The sequence below is a fragment of the Phasianus colchicus genome, chromosome 29, assembly GCF_987193195.1.
Source record: "Phasianus colchicus chromosome 29, bPhaCol1.hap1.1, whole genome shotgun sequence".
In the NCBI taxonomy this organism is placed as follows: Eukaryota; Metazoa; Chordata; class Aves; order Galliformes; family Phasianidae; genus Phasianus; species Phasianus colchicus.
In genome coordinates this window covers 2,348,501-2,362,514 of record NC_143464.1, presented here as the reverse complement: position 1 = coordinate 2,362,514, position 14,014 = coordinate 2,348,501, and the positions used below count along the sequence as shown (strand labels likewise).

Genomic DNA, 14,014 nt, shown 5'->3' with positions numbered 1-14,014 from the left:
ACTTGGGTGCCCTGAACGCAGGAGTCTGTTGCCATTTAGGATGAACAAGAATGCCACTATCCCCTCTCTTGCCCTCAGCTGATGCTCAGGAAGGAGGTGTCTGTCTCAGGGATTTCCCACACACTTCCCAAGCACTAGCACACATCCAGGAGCACCCCAGGCACCTTGGTCATCACCCAGGCTCTGTGTGTGAGCAACTGACTCCCTGCTGCTGAAGGACCAAGGACTCAGAGCAAGAGCTCACATGCAGGCAACTCCTTGTGCACATCTGAAATGAACCAGAGGAATCTCAGCTCCTGGGGGTCCGTGGGGAGCTGAATCCCATTTCAGCTGCAGGGTTTCCATCTAGGGATGAGGTGCCTGCACTGCTTCAGCTGGATCATTGCCCTGCCCAGGGGAAGTCCACCCCTCCCTGTCCTGGTCTGTGTGCCCTTTTTGTTTTAGCAATCACACTCTGGTAGGACTAAGTATTTCTGGAGTTAGTCACTGTCCAGTGGGCATTTGGTGGTTAATTCAGCAGATTTCAGAGTACAGTCATGATGCAGTTGTCTTACAGGAGCTGTTGGCCCTGGAGACCCAGGGACATCTCAAGGGAGGTCTTTGGGAGGATAGAAATGACATTCTCTGCTGCTGAGCTGCTCTGGGCTCTTGGGACACAGAGAGCTCATACAAGTGGGCAGCACAGCAGGTAGACAGCTGTGCCCAGGAGCAGCTCCTGTGCAACACACTGCAGGGCTGGGGGCATGATCTGCAAGTGACAGAGAGAAGAAGGAAAAGAGCGTACAGGCAGAGTGGTATGCTAGCAGGATGTGAGCTCACTGGAAGGGCATTGCTCACAGCCCTTGACCCAGTAAGTCTCTGGCTGTGGGCAGCAGAGTGGGCTTTACTGCAGGGATATGGATATCTAAATCAGGGACATCCCTTTGCAAAACAGGCTGCATACGCTCAGTTTCTTGATCATGGAAAAAGACCTGCTCCAGCTGAAGGCTTCCCTGCTGCTGCATCAGAGCACAGCCCTGAGGGCTGCGTGTCCCAGGACGGCTGCAGGCTGTGCAGCCGGGGCTGCAGCCGGGTGCCCAGGGCTGTCCTGCAGAGCAGGTCCCTGCTGTGCCCCAGGGGCTGTGTGCCGGGGCAGGGACTCTGCCGCCTGCCAGGCTCAGCACTCAGCCTGCCTGGGAGCTGCCCAGGGTGCTGCGGGAGAAGTGGGGGGGGAAGGAGGCCCCCGGCACGACAGCTGCCACAGCTGCTGCCTCAGGCAGGGGCATCACAGATACAGTGCATGCCAGAGTGTTTCGAAGGGCACTGTGCAAGAGGAGAGACAAGGCAGGGATTTTCCTTTTCTCAGTGTAAAGAAAATGATTCAAGGCAGAAATTTAAAAGGGGCTGTCAACTTTGAACACACCTCTGAGACTCCTGAATCACACTTTTCTCAATCAATTGTTCTATGAACAGTCACACAGAATGTGCTTTCAGCCTCTCCTCTCTTGAGCAATAGAACAAAATTACTATACCATCGTTTTCTGCAGACATGAATAATGTACTTACCCTGCAATCAGGCAACTTACTCTAATAGAATTTTAAGGGCACAGCAGTTGGGGCTGGGTGCTTTTAGAGCAGTTGTGTTAAAGATATGAGACAGGGAAACAGATGAAAGTACCAAGGGAGATGGGATAAGATTAGGAAATGAGAGAAATGTAAAAGCTCCATAATGGTCATCTGCTTATGGAATGCTGAACTTCATGAAAATAAATTCAAGTTATGGCGCAAAATAATTTGAAGTTTAGCAGGAGGAGCGTTTCTGAAAAAGGTCTTGACTCATCATTATCTTCTGCTCTCTGAACAGGACTCCCTGCCCAGGAACTGCAGATGCCCAACAGCAGCTCCATCAGCGAGTTCCTCCTGCTGGCATTGGCAGACACGCGGCAGCTGCAGCTCCTGCACTTCTGGCTCTTGCTGGGCATCTACCTGGCTGCCCTCCTGGGCAACGGCCTCATCAGCACAGCCGTAGCCTGCCACCACCGCCTGCACACCCCCATGTACTTCTTCCTCCTCAACCTCGCCCTCCTCGACCTGGGCTGCATCTCCACCACTCTCCCCAAAGCCATGGCCAATGCCCTCTGGGACACCAGGCACATCTCCTACGCAGGATGTGCTGCACAGGTCTTTTTCTTTCTCTTCTTCATTTCAGCAGAGTATTGCATTCTCACCATCATGTCCTATGACCGCTACGTTGCCATCTGCAAGCCCCTGCACTACGGGACCTTGATGGACAGCAGAGCTTGTGCCACCAAGGCAGCAGCTGCCTGGGGCACTGGGGTTCTCTATTCCCTGCTGCACACTGCCAATACATTTTCACTGCCTCTCTGCAAAGGGAATGCTGTGGATCAGTTCTTCTGTGAAATCCCCCAGATTCTCAAGCTCTCCTGCTCAAAATCCTATCTCAGGGAAGTTGGGCTTATTGTTGTTAGTATTCTTGCCTTCTTTGGGTGCTTTGTATTCATTGTTGTGTCCTATGTGCAGATCTTCAGGGCCGTGCTGAGGATGCCCTCTGAGCAGGGACGGCACAAAGCCTTCTCCACGTGCCTCCCTCACCTGGCCGTGCTCTCCCTATTTCTCAGCACCGTGATGTTTACCCACCTGAAACCCCCATCACTTTCCTCCCCATCCCTGGACATGGTGGTGTCATTTCTGTACTCAGTGGTGCCTCCAGCAGTGAACCCCCTCATCTACAGCATGAGGAACCAGGAGCTCAAAGATGCTCTTCAGAAACTGATGACCAAATGCGTTTCGAAAGCAGTGAACTGCCCACCTTTTTCTATCTAAGAGTTGTAATACAGTTTTTGACAGAATCAAACTGTCTTACTTGGTTTACGTATTACTTTTCTAAGTGTAATTTATTGAATGTTTTATTCCGTGTTTTATGTGTTCTAATGTTTTTCATTTAAATGTCATTATCCACATCAATTACTACTCAGTTTGTACCTTTGCAGTGTTGCCCAGTCACACAGTACATTATAAAACAGGATCTCCGTGAAGCTTATCCAAACAACGGGAATGCAATGACTTTGTCTGTCTTCCTTACTGTGGGACATTTATGGAGCTTTCGGGGTCAGCTGTTCTCAGCACCCCATAATCCAGCACGAAGCATACAGCTGTTAATCAAACTGTGCAGTGACTGCAGCCTGCAATAGCTGACAGGCCATCCCTTGGCGCCTGGCTGGGGTCTGTGCTTTCAGGCTGACATCTGTCAGTGCCTCTGACAGGCCAGCAGCAGCACCTGGTTTGCACGTTGGTTGTCAGATCCCCTCTTCCTCAGTCCCTGTGAGACCTTGTGTAAGAAAATGTCTTGGATATGGGTTTTCATCTCAGAGGCTTAGACTTTTCCCTAAAGTCTCCCTTCAGTCTTCTTTCCATTTGCCACACAGAGGTGGGCACTGCGTCCAGGAAAGCCTATGGTAGCTGAAGCACACATGAGAGCCAGGGAAAGGTTCCCCAGGACTCTCAGGAGACATTCTGGAGCATGAATTTGTAGGTAGGAAGTGCAACTGTGGGGTAGCTCAGAGCTGCTGGGCAGGTGGTGCAGGTCCTCCTGCAGAGCTCTGTGTCCTTCTCCTTCCTGAGTCAGGTGCCACTTCCATCTCAGGAATGGAACAGCCAACAGAGGAGAGACAGAAACTTTTCAAGAAAAGGCTCAGGGTTGCACTGAGAGACAGAATTCAGTGATGTGTTGGCGCTGTGTTGAGCTGAAACTCAGCCCCATAGCCCCTTAGCCTTGCAGCTCCTGTGGCTTGGTGACAGTGCTGCTGTGTGGCTGCAAACACAAGCAAGGACACGCAGTGGGCACTTCTGTCAGACAGTTTCCACCACAGCAAGTCTATTGCTAATGGAGATCTCCTCATGGCAGTGCCTGAAGGCTCTGGGCTTTTTTAAAAGTTGCTGCCAAGAACATTCCCAAGGAATGGACTGCACAGATTCCCACACTTACTCTCCCACTCATGCTAAAACCAAGCTTTAATTGCTAGCATTAAAATATTGAATTTAACAATTGTTAAATACCCTCACTGCAGCCCAAAACAGAACGCTAATCCGTATTGCTTACCTGTACCCTAACACTGTCCTGAAAACCTTAGCAAAACACCAAGCCCTTTCATTAAACCTTTGCTTACTTGCTGCCCCAAAAGGTGACGTCTAACCCCTAATCCCTATCCTGAACACCCAACACCCACAGACCCTGCTCCTGTGCTCTGCCCTCTTGAACATCAACCCCTCCCCTAACCCTAAACTTTGGGTACTTGGCCCTTCAGGGCAGAGCAGGAATGGTGGAGTCTTAGAGCAAATCCATGTAATGCAGTGATGAATGTGAGGCGATGTCTGTACAGGAGGTGACGTGTGACTGATCAGCTTGAGGCCATAAGGAGGAGGTGGGTAGGAATGCTGCCATGAGCTCAGCTCTACCTCAGGCCCTCATGGGCCTGCAGGTGGCACGAGGCTGTGAAGGTGGCTGTGAGGTCACTTCTGTGTGTGCAGTTGACAGGCCAGCCCCAGGAGCGTGTCCCAGAAAGGAATGGTGTGCTGCCTTCTGCCTGAAGCAGCTGGTGGTCAGCCCTTGACTTCTGGCTGGGATCTGTGCACACAGGATCACATCTGCAGTGTCCCTGAGAGGCCGACAGAAAGTGCCAGGTTGCTGTGTTGCCTGTGGGATCCTCTCTGCCTGAGCACTTGGCATGGCCCATGGAGGAAGAAGGAGGTTTGTGTAAGGGATTGTGATGGCTCTTCTGTGTGAGGACACAACTCCATAGCAGGAGGGACGTGACTTGGTTGTGTCTGTCCATGAAGCTGGCACGTGCCTTGGAAGATGATGGTGAGGTTCCTTCTTCTCAATGGCTGACAGGCCACAAGAAAGCTGATGGGTGGCGTTTCCATGAGGAAGTGATTTCCAACATGATGGAGTTGACCTTGGTAGTGGAAATGTGCAAAGGAGGGATAAAACTCCCTCAAAGGTCAGCTTGAAAGCTTGAGATGGGGCATGAGGAGGAGGAATTGTCACTGGAAGTTATGATGTGGGGCCATGCTGAGGGATCACTCCATGGCTTTGTGTTTCAAGGGACGTTCAGAGGGGCTTGAGAGACATCAGTGACATGACTGCAGTGCCAGGGTCAGAGCGGGGCAGAGAGGAGAGGTGGGTGTCTGCAGACCACAGGGAAATAGGGGCTGGGTTGGAGCAGCGTAGGAAATCCTGCAGAGGAGAAGGCAGTGGGTGCTGGTGAGGATGGAGGGCCCAAAAGCAATGAAATCTTTGTCCCCTTGGCCATGGTTTGTGAGGAGATTTGCTATGCTTATGGTAATGGGTCCTTAATGCCTCCTTGAATCTCTGTGCAGAGACTGGGAGGTGTCACACTGCTGTCCTTCACATGGAGTACAATCTGCCCCACCACACCAACCCCAGGATGAGCCCTGAGCTCATTCCCTCACATACGATGGATCTCCCCTCCGGGGTCTGGATGTCAGGCCTTGTCTTTCTTCATCAAACAAACCAGAAGATTTCTCAGCACAAGTCTTTACCTAACTATAATCATTGCCTACAATTCCCTGCTCTAACAAGTCCAAGGGGAGGCTGTGTTGGTAATGTCCCTCAGTGGGCCCCATTACTACGCCAAGATCCCTCCTCTTTTTCTTCCAACTTTACTTTCTCAAGTGCTTACAACATTATCCACTCAATACCTGAGGTTCTTAGACCTGACATCAAATGTACCACGGGTCTCTCTGAAGTACAGCAAGTTGCAATGAGCCATGTCTGTTCCATAATGTGTTTGAAGTCAAGATTTATACATCTAGGTGGAGAGGTTTCATAATGTAGTAAAGAAAAAAGACTTCAAAGGGCACCCAATAAAAATGTTTTGTGTTTTAAAGTAGTGCATCTTGTTGCTTTTGGAGCATCATTCTGTTGGAGAGGATCCAGAGGAGAGCCATGGAAATGATCAGGGTGTTGGAACACCTCCTCTACTAAGACAGGCTGAGGGAGCTGGGCTTGTTCAGCCTGGAGAAAAGAAGGCTGCAGGGTGACCTCATTGCAGCCTTTCAGTACCTAAAGGGAGCCTACAAGCAGGAGGGGAATCAACTCTTTGAAGGGGTAGGTAACAGCAGGACAAAGGAAAATGGTTTGAAGTTGAGGGAGGGAAGATTTAGGTTGGCTGTCAGGGGGAAGTTCTTTACAGAGAGAGTGGTGAGGTGCTGGAGCAGCTGCCCAGAGAGGCTGTGGATGCCCCATTCATCCTTGGAGGTGTTCAAGGCCAGGTTGGATGGGGCCCTGGGCATCCTGGGATGGTATTAAACGTGGAGGTTGGTGGCCCTGCATGTGGCCGGAGGGTTGGAGATCCACGATCCTTGAGGCCCCTTCAAACCCAGGCCATTTTGTGATTCTGTGATTCTCCAATTGATGTTGATCCAGAGAGTCTCCTAAGGAGATCTGCATAGGCAGGAAAAGCAATTGCTTGAGGTCTGACACAGTACGGACAACCTGACTGCTCACCTCCCCAGGCCTGACGTGTCTGCTGTATGCCAGCTGGCACTTGCATCACTTTTCCTGACAGCAGAATTCTCCACTGAAGTCTGGATGTTACAGTTCCTTTACACCATTCCTTCACCTGCTTTTCTTAGAGAACTGTTTGCAACAAGCACAGGATGTTGCTTCCTACTTTGAAACAAGCAACAGTAAAATACAATACAACTTCCCTAAAAACAGAGCATACTCCTCAGCCATATCCCACCAGCGTGGTTCGCCTAACCAAAAGGATAAGTACTTTACATAGGTAGATAGGAAACGATAAATATTAATAGGAAACACATATTAATTGAAGGATAAATGAGTGAGGATTATGATTAATTGAAGGATAAATGAGTGGGGAGCAAAGCTCCACTATGTGATCACAAGCATCCCATGCCATCTCCGGAGGCCCCAGGGACAGGCAGCTTTCCAAGAGGACCTACAGGAGACCAGAGCCCCTGGAAGCTGCAGATGGAACTTGGGAAGAGGGTCTCCGGGAAGTAACTGCCAACTGTTGTCTTTGTCCCTGTAGCTGCAGCCCAACCCAGCACATGCCCCCCAGACAAGTCAGTGGAGCCCTGGGGGTGACTCAGCGCTGAAATGGCCACTGGGAAGCCAAGAAACTCTGATTTATTCTCAATAAACACAAACATCCGTGAACCACTGTGGGTCATTGGTGTCAAGCTCTGCCCAAAAGTCTCAAGTATGGGTCACAGTCACTGTGGTGAAACCCATCACATTGGAAAAACGTCCCCACCCAACTATGGACATGAAAAAGGAACAGTGTGAAAAGACCCACCAGGTCAGTCCTCAGATGAGTAAAAATTTATCTGCTACAGAGGCGGAGAGCAAAAGGCATTGAATTGTGACTCAAAGAACTAAAGGAGGTCTAATTCATTTAATCCATGAGCTCCGTGCCGGCCCAGGGAAAGTCAGGGAGCGCTGCGATGAAAGGAGCGCTGTCGAGGCTGCTGGGGACAGCTGGGCTCGGTGGCCGCGTGGCATCGATCCACCGCAGCAGCTCTGCCCTTTCCTGGACGTTCAGTTCTGGCAGCAGCTCACTGTGACCGTTTTCCACAGTCTGAGTGTAATCGGTCCCCTCTGCTTGGACATCAACCAGGTCCTGGTTCTGCTGGGGGACCTCCAGAGGACTCGTCACTTCTGAAAAAGCAAGAACATCCCCCAGAATGATGATCACAGCATTCCCACAGCCACCCAATGCAGACACCCCCCCGCCAGCTCTGCAGCCCCCAGACTCACCGTTGTTGACCCACGCCAGGAGGTCATCCATGTCCGGGATGTCGTCCGGGATCTCTGTGCTGGATGTCACTTCTGGAAAAGGGAAGAAAATCCCCACACGGGCAATGCCAGCTTTCCCACACCCGCTCAATGCGAACAGCTCCCTGCCAGCTCTGCTGCCCCCAAACTCACCGCTGTTCATCCACGTCAGGAGGTCATCGATGTCCATGGTGTCCTGCGAGACGTCTGCGCTCGTTGTCACTGCTGGAAAAGCAAGAAAATCCCCAGTGGGGCAATGCCAGCTTTCCCACAGCCAGCCGGTGCGGACAGCCTGCCGCCCGCTCTGCAGCCCCAAACTCACCACCTGATTCCAGCGCTGCGGTGCTGCAGGTGAGTGGAGCTGTGGTGGGATGGGGGCACACGTCGGTGGGCGCTGGGTGCCCCTGGTCCTCTGTGAGCACCACGGCATCTCCAAAGGGCCCCACCGCCTGCTCCCAGCTGGCGGGCAGCGTGCAGGGCACGGGGAGCACCTGCTGCCACACTGAAGGTGCTGGCAGAAGGACGGGGCTGCCGGAGGCCTGCAGCGGGCAGCTGCCTGCGGGCTGCGGGGGCTCCCCATGGAACACGGCCCCAGGCCACAGCCCCAACGGCTGCTGGGGTTGCGGTGTTCCTGCCAGTAGGGGATGTCCCCAGCAGTGGGCAGGGGCCGTGGGGGGAGCCATACCTGGGTGCTGATCCCAGGGTAGCAGCTGCAGCAGCGGTAAGTGCTGCCCCCCGGGTGGCAGCTGAACCACGGCTGGAGGCAGCCCCCCAGGTGGGAGCTGCGCTCCCTGTCCCTGGACACCTGGTAGCCCAGGCCAGACGGAGGCCTGAGGCGCCCCGTGGGTGACACTGGGGACAGGGAGGGGTTGCGGTGACACCGGCACTGCTCCGCCGATGCTGGGCTGCATTGCAGCAGTGGCCGGTGGTGGCACAAGGGATCCAAAGAAAGCAGCGTCGGGTGTCGGAAGCACCGTCAGCGTCCCTGAAGGGATTCTCTCTGTGGGGAAATGCCCAAATGGGTACCGGGTTGAGATCTGGGGCACTGGGATCACCCAGAGGGCCGCAGTGCCAGGAGCAGAGCAGCCTGCTGCCTTACCTGCCGCGGGAGCTCGAGAGTGGCAGCGGGGGGTTCCGTGACCGCTGAGGTCAGCCCCTCTCCCCTGAGCTCACAAGGATTCTCTGTGACACTGTCACAGGCATTGCTCTCTGCCTGCCCCGTCACCAACACTCGCTGTGGCTGCTCACTGTGGCCTTCCATTGTTTCAGTGGAGATGATAAACTTGATGGAAATGAACTTTTTAAGTGTCGAGATGGTGATCGGACAAAGGGGAATGGTTTTAACGTAAAGGGGGGAAATTTGGATTAGATGTCAGGGAAGTTCATCCCAGAGGCAGCCGAGGCCCTGGCACTGCTGCCCAGACAGGCCGTGGGTGCCCCAGCCCTGCAGCTGCACTCGACTCAGCTCCCATTGCAGTGAATGGAGACAAAGGGAGGGACGTGGCTGATGACGCTCAAACAAGCGGTGGCATCGCAGGGCTGCGGCGCTCTGACTCTGGAAAGCCACCAAACTTCCACCTGCTGGCCGTCTCCCTTCACACATCCGAATGTCACAGAAGCACAGGGGCTGGAAGGGACCTCTGCAGATGAGCACAGTACAACCTTCCCCCAGAGCAGCTTCCCTGCAGCGCTTCCACAGGAGAGGCTGCCTGGAGCTGCGGAGCCCAGAACTGACCCAGAGCTCCATACGTGCCCAGCGCTTCCTGCGGCCCTCCACAGCCTCCCAGGGCCACCAGTCCTGCCCAGTGCCCCCACTGGGGCCAACACACCCGACACTCAGTACGTGACCATCTCCTTCCCCGGGCACAAAGCAGGGCGACGGGGGCACTGGCGGCAGCAGCGAGGAGGAGCTGGAGGAGCCGCAGCTCTCGGCCCGCTGCAACCACCCCAACATCCCCCACTCCGCGCCTCCCTGCGGGGACCGACGGCCGTGCCCGGGATCCCCCCGAGCCTCCTCTTCTGCGGGCTGAGCCGCCCCGGCTCTCCCAGAATCCCAGCCCAGCCATTTCCCACGCGGTGCCGAGGACGGCAGGGGATGCGGGGGGAGCGACGGGGCCGGCGCTCGCATCCTATGACGCGGCCGTTCGCGCCGCCCCGTCCTCACCCGGCGCCGGGCGCGGGGACGGGGCGGGTTATCGGAGCCGCAGAAACGACCGCGGGCAGAAGCGCCGGGAAACGAAGCTTCGACGTTTAATCGACGAACGCGCAGAGCGATCAACGGAAACGACCGCGTTTCCGACCGGCTCCCGTCCGAACGGCGACTCCGGAGGACGGCTCGGCGCCGACGGGGGACGGACGGCCCCGCGCCGCCTTCCCCTGACCGCCCGGCGTCCCCGAGGCACGGGGCGGGCGGCGGCGGGGACGCGGGGCGGCGGAGCGCCGCTTTCCCCCCGCGGAGCCCCGCGCTCCGCCGGCGCCGTCGCAGCCGCGGCCGCCATTGGCGGAGAGCCCGCGCTCGGCCCGCCCCCGCCGCGCTGCCATTGGTCGGGCCGCGGAACGGGGCGGGCACTACGCGCGGGGTCCTTTCTGTGGGCGGACGCGCGGTTTTTGCGTCATCACCGCGCGCGTCTCGTCTGGCCGCGGCCCGGCTGCCCTCGGCGATGCCTGTCGCCGCGCGCCCGCTCCGCTTCCACGGCCCCTGAGAGCGTCTGTATGCGCGTGTGTGCAGAACCGTGCACACGAGTGCAAAGACGTACTCGCACGCACCCCTCTGCATTCACACACGCGTGCACCGATGTGCACGCACCATCGACGAGCGTGCAGCCGTGTGCAAAACCACGCAGCCACGTGCAAAGACCCCGATGCTCCCAGCCGTGGTTATGCAGGCACACACGCGCGTGCAGACACGTGTGCAACGCAGCCCTTTTGCACGCTCACACGCAGATGCCGTCGAGGAAACGTCCTCGTGCGCGTGCACGCGTGCAATCCCACCGCTCTGCACCGCCTTTGGCTGTCTGTCCGTCTGTCCGTCCCAGGGTACGTTTGGAGCTGACAGACAGGCTGTCTCAGGAGCAGAGGCGAGCAAACCACGCACCCAGAGCAGCACACGGCCCTGTGAGTTTCGTTCAGCACGCTCACACGGACACACACACAGGCACCCCTTGCAGGTGCTGGAAACATCCCAGTGATTTTTGTCAGGACGGGATCTCTGAGAAAAGCAGATTTTAGTCACGATTGCAACGGCGGGCGTCCCACGGGCAGGAGCACCTCTGGACACAACACAACAGTCTGCATACCCTGTTCTTCCCCCCTTGCCTCCCGCGTTTCCCCGCTGGCTGGGTACTCCAGGTTCACAATCGTATCAAAGGTTCACATTTGTTAATTACTGTTATTTTGTTTGTTATCTGGTGTCAGCCCTGAAGATGTCTCAACACTCCTCTTGTTCATAAACAGAATCACAGAATCACAGAGTCGTAGGGGTTGGAAGGGACCTCCAGAGATCATGGAGTCCAATCCCCCTGCCAAAGCAGGTTTCCTACATCACGTCGCACAAGTAGGTGTGCAGGCGGGTCTGGAATATCTCCAGAGAAGGAGGCTCCACCACCTCCCTGGGCAGCCTGTTCCAGTGCTCCGTCACCTCACCGTAAAGAAGTTCTTGTGCACATTTGTGGGGAACTTCCTATGCTCCAGTCATATCATTACAGAATCATAGAAAGGCTTAGGTTGGAGGGGACTTGAAAGACCACCTGGTTCTAATCCCCCAGCCATGGTCTGGGTTGCTCAACACCAGATCAGGCTGCCCAGCATCTCATCCATTCTGACCTTGAATGCCTCCAAGGATGGGGCATCCACAGCCTCTTTTGGCAACATTTTCCAGTGCCTACAGTGTGTAAAAAAATGTTTTTTAACATCTAACCTCAGTTTCCCCTTTTTAATTTGAAGCCATTTCCCTTTGTTCTGATTCCATCAGGCCAGCCCATCCTACATGTAGGTTTAGGCATCTCACCCTCAAATGGAAACCCTGGGGCTGAAATGGGATTCCGTCCTTCACAGAACCATGGGAGCTGGGAATCCCCTTAGCTGAGTTCAGGTGTGCACAGTGAGGTGTCTGTGTGTGAGCCCCTTATCTGAATCCGTGCTCTTTATTCAACAGGGACTGCACTGCTCACACACACACACTCAGGGATGACCAAGGTGCCTGGGGTGATCCTAGCTGTGTGCTCGTGCTTGTAAACTGTGGTGGAAAATCTGTGAGACAGACAGCTCCTTCCTGAGCATCAGCTGAGGGCCGGAAGGGAGGTATTCGTGGCCATCCTAAATGCCACCACAGCCCTGTGCTTGGGGCACCCACTGTGCCTTTTGCACCTGTCCCCATGGAGCATGTCGTGTCATTCTGCTGCCCAAATGGATGAGCTCAGAACAAGAGGCAGATCTTCCTCTTTGCTCCATCTGTGGCATAGTCTGGAGTTGAAGGCATTACAAAGCTATGACACATCTACAGTCTTTCACTCATGACACCTTACTAGTTTGCTCTGGTCTCTTATGAGAGTGGCATCAGAAGAAGTCTAGGGTCATGCCAGTTCCCAGTTCAGAGGAAGATGGCAAACACTGAGCTAATTTTAAAGAAGAGGAAGAAAGAGGACATCGGCAATTACAGAGCTGTCATTCTTACTTCAAAGGCTGGTAAACATATGGAGAAAATGGTGCTGAGAGTTCCTGAAAATAACTTGAAGGACAATTCTGTCATTGGCACAGCCAACACAAGTTCATGAGGGGAAGGTCCTGTTTAACTTAATGTCCTTTTATGACAACATCACCCATTGAGTCGACCAAGGGAAGACAGTTGAGGTTATCCTTTAGGATTTCAATAGAGCCTTTGATACTATTTCTCACAGCATACTTCTGGGCCAAATGTCCTGCATTCAGCTACACGGAAACATAATGTGATGGGTGAGCAGTTGGCCAATGGGTTGGACCAAAGGATTACAGTAAATGTGGTTCCATCAGGCTAATGGACTGCCAATAGCAGGGTTCCCTAGTACTCCAATTAAGGGCACTTCTCTTTATTGTTTTCATCAATGACTTGTATGCAGGACTAGATGTTTTGAGAAAGTTTGCTGATGATACCAAGTTGATTCTATGAGATTGGAGAAGACTTACAGAGCGATGTGGACAAGTTAGAGAACTGGGTAAGCACCAATTGTAATACATGTAACAAGAACAAGTGCCTGATTCTGCACCTGGGTAGGGGCAACCCTGAACATACTGACTGAATATGGGACACTGGAGAGCAGTTTGACTGAAAGGGATTGGGGGTCCTGGTCAACATCAAATTGAACATGAGTCAGCAGTGTGCCCAGGCAGCCAGGAAGGCCAACCATTCCCTTGGGTGCACTGTGCATGGCATTGCTAAATGTGGAACTGAGGGGGGATTTTCCTGATCTGCTCTGCACTGCTGGAGCACTGGAAGCATTTCTGGGCACTGCAGAACATAAAGGACATAAAACTATTGGGGACTGTCCAAAGGAGGGCAGAAGAGCTGAAAGATCTGGAGTTCGACATTTCACTGGGATTGACTGCTTGTTCAGACTGGGCCCCTCTCACATCCCACATCCTGGCGTGAGACACACTGCCCACATGGGACTTGGGCCTCACGGCATCCTTGCACCCCATGCAGAGTCTGGCAGCTGCTGTGCCCTGGTCTTTCATTTGACATCAGACAAACCTCCATCCCACTGCCCCAGGAAGGGCCCTGAGCCAGCAGGAGGGAGGGACACGATCTCCCTGCCGAGGCTCTGGGGATCAGGCCTTGGTCTTTCTGCTTCAGAAGACAAAGGAGGCTTTGCTCAGCATCACAGCCACCATCCCAGTGCCTTGGTCTGCCTGCAATCATGGCTTCCAATTATCTGCTCTAACAAGTCCCTGGGGAAGCTTGCTTGTCAGTGGCCCTCAGTGGGGCCCATTAATACTCCAAGAAACTTCACTGTTCCTTCTGACTTTGTCTTCTTGAGCACTTTGTGCAATCTTCTCTGTGCACTGGAGGTTGATGGACTCAGCAACAAATGCCCCCTGGGGCCCATTACAACCTGAAGAGCCCTCCTGTGCCTTGTGCCTTCCTGTCATCTTCTTCAGGTGTTCAGAACTTGTGCAGCAAACTGGAGAGGCATCTGGAGACTGCTTAAGGACGATGAA

The 14,014-nt window shown here is 54.1% G+C and overlaps 2 protein-coding genes across 4 annotated transcripts; one reads left to right on the top strand and one right to left on the bottom strand.

Annotated features, from left to right (window-relative positions):
* Positions 1 to 1,866: 1,866 nt before the first annotated feature.
* On the top strand, positions 1,867 to 2,823 carry LOC149914576 (olfactory receptor 14J1-like). Its single transcript, XM_090126694.1, has one exon. The coding sequence runs from the start codon at positions 1,867 to 1,869 to the stop codon at positions 2,821 to 2,823; it is 957 nt and encodes a 318-aa protein (XP_089982820.1).
* A 4,381-nt stretch (positions 2,824 to 7,204) lies between these two features.
* LOC149914575 (uncharacterized) lies at positions 7,205 to 10,236 on the bottom strand. 3 transcript variants are annotated; one of them, XM_090126684.1, is made up of 4 exons: positions 8,145 to 10,236; positions 7,976 to 8,047; positions 7,805 to 7,876; positions 7,205 to 7,705 (listed from the first exon to the last, which is right to left on the bottom strand). In XM_090126684.1, exons 1-4 carry the CDS (start codon positions 8,731 to 8,733, stop codon positions 7,443 to 7,445), a joined length of 996 nt encoding a protein of 331 aa, XP_089982810.1. In that variant the 5' UTR covers positions 8,734 to 10,236; the 3' UTR covers positions 7,205 to 7,442. The 3 variants fall into 3 exon arrangements, with proteins under 3 accessions (XP_089982810.1, XP_089982807.1, XP_089982809.1); XM_090126681.1 differs by having other exon boundaries at positions 7,805 to 8,047; positions 8,145 to 8,822; positions 8,922 to 10,236; XM_090126683.1 differs by having other exon boundaries at positions 7,805 to 8,044.
* Between the last annotated feature and the right edge of the window lie 3,778 nt (positions 10,237 to 14,014).

Coding starts and splice junctions, on each gene's coding strand:
- LOC149914576 (XM_090126694.1), top strand. CDS start 1,867: ATGCCCAACAGCAGCTCCATCAGCGAGTTCCTCCTGCTGGCATTGGCA.
- LOC149914575 (XM_090126681.1), bottom strand. CDS start 8,733: ATGCAGCCCAGCATCGGCGGAGCAGTGCCGGTGTCACCGCAACCCCTC. Junction 8,048..8,144: donor CGCAGCGCTGGAATCAGGTG/GTGAGTTTGGGG, acceptor TTGCTTTTCCAG/CAGTGACAACGAGCGCAGAC. Junction 7,706..7,804: donor CCTGGCGTGGGTCAACAACG/GTGAGTCTGGGG, acceptor TTGCTTTTTCAG/AAGTGACGAGTCCTCTGGAG.